At 31.7% G+C, this 7,412-nt stretch overlaps 1 protein-coding gene across 1 annotated transcript in view; it reads right to left on the reverse strand.

Annotated features, from left to right (window-relative positions):
* LOC100165486 overlaps positions 1-7,412 on the reverse strand; it is a 261,915-nt gene that overhangs the window by 48,150 nt on the left and 206,353 nt on the right. The window contains exon 6 of the mRNA XM_029486931.1: positions 6,496-6,643. Within this exon, the coding sequence (XP_029342791.1) occupies positions 6,496-6,643 (148 nt within the window). The remainder of the gene's footprint in view (positions 1-6,495; positions 6,644-7,412) is intronic.

Here is a 7,412-nt window from a genome sequence, read left to right on the forward strand (position 1 = left end):
CACGGTTCTGTCACACATTATTATTATTATTATTAAAACAACGTTTCGACGCCTGTGTAATAATAATATGATGGGACCGCGGTCGTGTTTTCGCGCCTCCTAACACACTCGCGAGCGCAGTCGTGTCCGCAAACACGCGATTTATATACGGGATGATAAGAAATATACGTTGCAATATATTTAATACTATCATATTATTATTACACGTGCGCGGCGAATGCAAATTTCCCGCCAGATTTTCTCCGTTGCCGACGTTGATTTATTCCGGGTGTGTGCGTGCGTGTGCGCTAAACAAACCGTCGCCGTTGACAAAGGCCCTGGATCTAATTCGCAGAATAATCGACATGGGTCGCATTATACACGGGAGTGTTATAATGATGTAATATCAATATCATACCGCCCACTAAACGCACTATTCGGTTTTGTGTGACGATAATATTTGTTTTGGGTCTGATTCCGATTATTTTCGAAATATTAAAATATTACAATACGTACGATATCGTCGTAATAATATCAAAATATGTGTCACCAGACGAGAGGTGCAGCTCTTTGGCGAGACATCAACAACTGCAACAGTCTTATTTGCGTATAATTTCGTATTAACAATTATATTATAGGCAGTCGATCTGCAGAAGCACTGATTTGATTATCGCCACAAAATAACCTCATTCGTCAACGAATTTGAATTCTGAACTCCCCGATAAAGGGATATCGCGTTATCGTGTTGCTATACCTATTTCGGATCACCAGCCGAATATCCTAAAATGAGAGTTCCTGCAGCCGTAATGTTATAGACTAGTGGATTTTGCCTGGCAATTACAATTTCACGCGTATTTAAAATTTGTAATTATACGCCCTTTTGGCTTTTCTAATTACTGTATAACGATTATTCAAAACACCATTGTCGGCACGGTGAAAACCCTTAATTTAAATAATATAACAATGTAAGAGCAATTTAAAATGTGTATTAAAATATAATAAAATTATTACTACAATACGTCATAGGAAAACAAAAAAAGTAAACATTTAATGAAAATAATAAAAACTTTCAAACAATAACTTACATTACCGGCATTAAAATGAATTATTATAGTTCATTAAGCATATTATTAATGTTCATCAAGTACACACCTTATAATTTATATACAGTTTAGTTCTTACAGGCGTATAAGTATAGGAATTAATGCGGGTGAGGAGTTAAACAACCAATAATAAATAACATTTAGGTCAGAATAGAATTCTGAGATTGACGAATAAATACCTACTCTTAAAATTGATAGTAAGTAATAGTGGAATTGAAAAACTGTGGAATAACTTGAATTTTTATTAACGTAATAATATATCTACACATCGTTAACAAATATAATCAAGCTTACCCAGAATAGGTAATAATTAATATTCGAGCTGTAAAGTAAGTAACTGTTAATTCATTTAAATCCAAAGTTTGTTTTTGTTTGTATTTTATTTATTTATATCCAGTAGGAGGAGAGGTAATTCAACAAATCCAGATATAAGTTTATTAAGAAACGTTATGCAAATGGTAATTTATATTTACGAGAAAAGCAGTGAAACGCAAACATTTTCCACTTGCTAAAATAATTTGGCAATCGAATGAAAAAGTCAACGGATCCCATAAAACGGATCCATAGGCATCATCTACTCGAGGATGGGTATTCACTTGAGAACAATAAAAAGATTTCAGAGCAGCAGAAAAATGGAAACAACAGAATATCATACGTAAAAACGCAAATATACAAAGAATTCCTAGTCCAATACAATGCATATTTCCTGGTGCCGTGAAAGTGTTTTAGTGATTTCTAATTTGCGAAAACCTACAAGATGATCTCAATATTATATTCACGAGAAATTTAGGTGGTAGACTCATTAGTACACTATACTATAGATTAATTTAGTATAATTTATAATACGTTTGAAAATAATTATTTGGTATTTTTAATTATTATACAGTTATACATTACGTTTAAAGCCATGACATTCACCCCAGCTTGCCAACTGCTTCTTATCTGCCTGTAATATCGCGAAATCAAGAATAGATTGCATATTCATGAACAGCTTAACATCATCAACAAACTCTAGTATTTTTATATGATGCAATATGGAGGGTGGATTATTCACCAACAGCAAAATAAGAAGGGTTGATAATATTGCACCTTCAGGAAAGCACAGTAATTTGTGATTTAACCCCATCAAATAGTTTAACCCACTGATGCCTGTTTCGAAAATAAAAGCTAATCCAAGAGAAAAGATGTTCATCAAAGCCATAATTATTTTATATTAATAACAATAAAACATAATTTTATTACGTGTATAAATATGGACAATGTATACTAATTAACCCTACACGTTTAGTAAATTATAAACTTTAATTTAATTTACACAAAAAGTATGGTGCATTTTAATTACTAATATTTTTTATCGTGACACTACAGTTTTATATACTATAGTAAGTAAATATAATGAGCTTTAAAAAATATTTAAATAATATACTTAATAGTAAGTAAAATTGAATATCAAGTTAATTTAAAAACAAATTAATGGATTTTTATAGAACTTTTGCAAACATTGTAGAAACATAACAAAATGAGTGTATAAATTATAAATGATTACATTACTATGCATTATATACTCATAAAACACTATATTATATGTCTTATATTGTTGGTTTTTTTACCATAACCGCCTCATTATAAACCTTTAAATTGAATAAGAGAATACAAATTAATTAAAATGTTATCCGGCTATTTGTATGTATCTTTAATTAATTTAATGTAATTGAACATCAAATCACCAGTCCCAAAAATTAATTTTTTCCTTAAATAATTGAATTAGTAAAATCGTAGCTCAATAACATTATTTCTTATAGAATATCAATAAATGTTAAATATTTTTAGATTTAATATGTTAAAATAAACGGCCCACACATTTTTTTTAGAAATATATAATATCTTAGTTATATTTATTATGATGAGTGAAAATGTACCATTACGTGCGCATTATAATTTCGTGTTTGTTCTAGGTTCCTAATAATTTACTTGTGAAGGTATATTTAGAATTTAAGTTTCAGTGGTACAATTTGCTTCATCGGAATGAATATAATATATTATAAAAAAAAAAAGCGTGAACGTATAACTTTATACCAAACAGTTGTCTTTTATTTTGAGTCGGTAAACTTCGTCAGTAATAAGCAGACTTTCGTTCACTCTAAAGTACTTTAACACTCAAATTACAGTCTTTAAATATGGTAATGATATACCTTGTTATAACTTATAAGTTTCGAATTTAATGTTGAACGTAGATATATACACGACGTCTTGGAAGTGATAATAATAATGATTTCGTAGTAAATATTTGTTAATTAAGTCATTTTTACCGTTGAACAAAATACTTCGTTGCGCATTGAACTTTTATACTTTGTCACTTGTCATTATAATCGTTTGCACGCGCGTGACAGCATTGGTATAATAATATGAGTTGAAACTTGGAAATCGTCGATAAATATTTTTTATCTGCAATCAGTGCAACAGCGACAACCCCTCCCCTCCGCCAAATGTCAGGATAAAAAAGGTATTTACATATACCTAATACGTACTATTCCAGTGCAAACAACGACCGAACAGGTTCACGATAATATATTAGGTATATAATATCATATAGAAAGGAGTATAATAATATAATAATATACATGGTGTACCGAAGAGATTTATTTTTTTGCGATTCTCTGCTTTGGCTTTTGCGTCCGTTTGTACTTGCGCATTATAATGGTGGTCAATCGGGGAAAAAAATATACACACACACAAATATATATATAATAAAATAAATAATTGGTCGTCGTACGTTACGCAGAGAAACGATGACGGCGACGGTACGGTATACCCATGTCACATGTATAAACCGTATTAAAGGTCGAAAACGGTGATATTTCGTATACATACGGTGGTGGTCGGCGGTGAGGTGGTCTCGTGGGTGCTGCGGGACGACGATGACTGAAGGCGGAACCGTTGCCTATTATGCGAACGTCCGTTCAAAGGCTCCATTAGTCAACGGTTGGTGTGTGTTTATGTATTTACTCATATATATATAATCGGTTATGTGTGCGCGTGTGGGTGTGTGTGTTAGTGTATGTGCGAGCGTGCACACCCGCGCAACCCGTTGCACAGTTGTAGCGAAAACGTTTCCCAGACAGCAATTTTTTGTTTAATAATATTTTTATAACATTATAATAACAAATAATATTAGTATAACGTTATTATAATACTCTTATAATATTATCATTACAAAATGCTGTCTGGGTTTATAGTATTCACTATATCGCCGCAAATACTCCGTGTTACGAGACGGCTTTTGACAAAACCCTCCGCACACCCTCCCGCCACGCACAACACCATTCCACTTTTCGTTCGACGTTCGGTTTCCTGCGCCGCAGACGTCGACAACGACGCTAACGGCTCCGGCAGCACCAACGGCAGCCGTAGGTATGTTTTATAGTAAAGACCTTTATATAAGTATTATAGTATTACGTGTGTACGGTGCATATATACGTCACACGGTCACGCAGAGTACCTATATATGGCTATACTGTATATTACATTATAAAGACGCGGTGAATGCTCGACAAAAAAGCATATTATCGATGGCGTGGCGGAGGCGGAGAAACACGCTCGGCCTTTAGAAAAGCTGCGGAGAACGTGATTTTGTGCGGAAGCGTTAAAAAATTACCTCGTTAAAAGTATATACCAGCAACACCAGTATTGTCGACTGTACGCAGTAGAATTTTTTTTTTTACACGTCGTCAAAAATACACTTCGTTAAAAAAGAAAGCCATTTGCAGGACATTTTTCGATTTTCTCACACAGCTCCGGACCTCCAACTCCAAACCAAAAGCACGAATTCGACGATCCACAATCTGCACCGTCAACGATTTCCTCCGTACAAGCGAACCGAACGTTTTAATATAATACTACCTACCTACCTACATTATAATATTGTTTAACAGAGATCAGAGAAGTAGATCAATGACGGGTCGTACACAATGTTTCAATCTAAATAATATATTGGACACGCCGTGCTGATGATGATGATAATAATAGCTGCATTGTTTGTAATACGTGAATTTCCGGATAATGGGAGGAAATTACGTGAAAGGAACACGGCACCTCTTCATATGGGTTTATATTATGTTATATAGATATGGTGTACCTGTACACAGGGTTATAAGTTATAACCTTATAGGTAACGAATATTGCACGTGAGTGTTGAGCAAGAAGCGACTATGTGAAGGGATTACAAGTCCGGAGGCGAAGTTATTACTATAATATTTGACGCCATTTGAGGTTAGCATAATATCACGCATGTATATAATAATATTTAAAACATCATAATTCATATTATATTATCCTCAGTGTTGATTATTAGTAGGTAATATTTATGAGTTATTTCAGAACTGCTATTATAGTATTATATTATTTATAATATCTTGGTATTTATTTGCTTTGAGTCGCAGATCTAGAAATCTAAAATTGGGGAGGTATTTCTTTCAGAGAAAAAATACAAATGTAATATTTCAGCACATGGATAATAGATTATAATTTATAAATACAATTAAAGATACAATTTTATATAGGTAACAATGTTAACATTTTGATATTTTAAATGCTTGGATTTTAAGGCGTGTGAATTATTTATTATATAAATAAATACATATTATAATATAATAATTCCAATGGGATCCACAAAGAGAATAACCACACTCTCCCCTGGATCGCTATAATATCCAACACCGTGCCATGTAATAATATGATATTGAGCAACCCGAATTGTTATTAATTGATAGCCTTTGTAATTTGATAGGAATATAAAATGTCACGAATTCACGACGTTATTAGTGGTAGGTATACCTAATTAGTAACTAGCGTATACTTATATACCGTTAATAATTCTACCTTACACATTGTTTATGTATTATTATATTTTAATATCAATGTAATATGGGGAGACGAAGAAAATTGCTATCACTAGGCCAAAGAATTCCGTTGACATTGATGTATCATAGTCAAAAATATGTTCGCACATTTTCATTTAACTGAAAAATATAATGGATAACACAAACCGCGTCTTTTGGGTTTTATACGGACGTAGTAAAACTATACATATTATGGTACATGAACATTTATATATTCCAAAATGTACATTTTGGAACAATCAACCCTAGTGTATTATATGCATGTGTGTATGTGTGTGTGTGTATATTATAGAAACAATATCGTTAAAGTCCAAACTATTTTTTAATATATTGTTTTAGGAGAAACCTAACCTTAACCGCAGTGTACGGCAAGCAGTATATATATAAAATGCCCTTAGGGGTTAAGTTAATGTAATGAGTACTCAATCTTCTTTTTGACATAATCGCAAAATATTTTAACCCTTTTAGGATTAACGTTATACGTTATACTTGTAATATAAAATAAATGTACTTACGTTCCCACGGACACCCGTAGATCTCCACACGCATGCAGACGGTTCTGGGATGGGCGCTGAAGGGCACGAAACGTATTCTACTCGCCACAAATGGCAGTTCCAATTCTTGATTGACCGACAAATAGGTATTTACATTGCCCGGCAATACCTGAAATTAAATATGAAATAAAAAATATTATAAAATATGTACATGAACATAATATTGTGAAAATTAGTAGGTAGGTAATTGATGTGTTATGACGACGTGTGTATTATACTGTTATAAAAATATAATATTTTGAATAATATGTAATTAGTGTACGTATTATCGATATTATTATTTATTGGATAATTGATTATTACCTATAGTTTATTATCTAGAAATATTTAAGTTTCATAAAGTTTACATATTACCTTGCATCGTAGCAGTGTAGCATAATAATTTTACCCTTTAAAAATGTAATTAACAACAATATTGACTCTTCCAAACATTTTACGAGTTTTATGATAATTGTGTTATATTCGAACCTTAAGTTGATAAAAAAAATTTAAATAAAGAATATCTTCATAATTAATTATATCATACTTTAACAAGTCTATAATTATCAACAACTAGAATAATTATTACAGTTATCAGTTAAACATTTAAAACAAATATAGCTATCAAAACGGATTGTGGATTAAAATATTTAACATAATTAAATACGAATTCTTTTTTATGTCAATGAGGTAATCAAAACTTTACCATTTTTTTTTTCAAAAGTAAAACACAAAGTTTTTAAATTAATTTTTTTATTAAAGAAAATGCTTGAAGATGGTTTGAAATTTAACTCCAGGATAAATGTTTGCATATAAATACAGAACTTATATGTAGTAATTAGAAGCTTAAAACTTATTTTGCAGAACCCAATTTGAGAGTATTCGCCCAATATGACCGT

Source organism: Acyrthosiphon pisum, chromosome A1 (assembly GCF_005508785.2).
Source record: "Acyrthosiphon pisum isolate AL4f chromosome A1, pea_aphid_22Mar2018_4r6ur, whole genome shotgun sequence".
Taxonomy (NCBI): Eukaryota; Metazoa; Arthropoda; class Insecta; order Hemiptera; family Aphididae; genus Acyrthosiphon; species Acyrthosiphon pisum.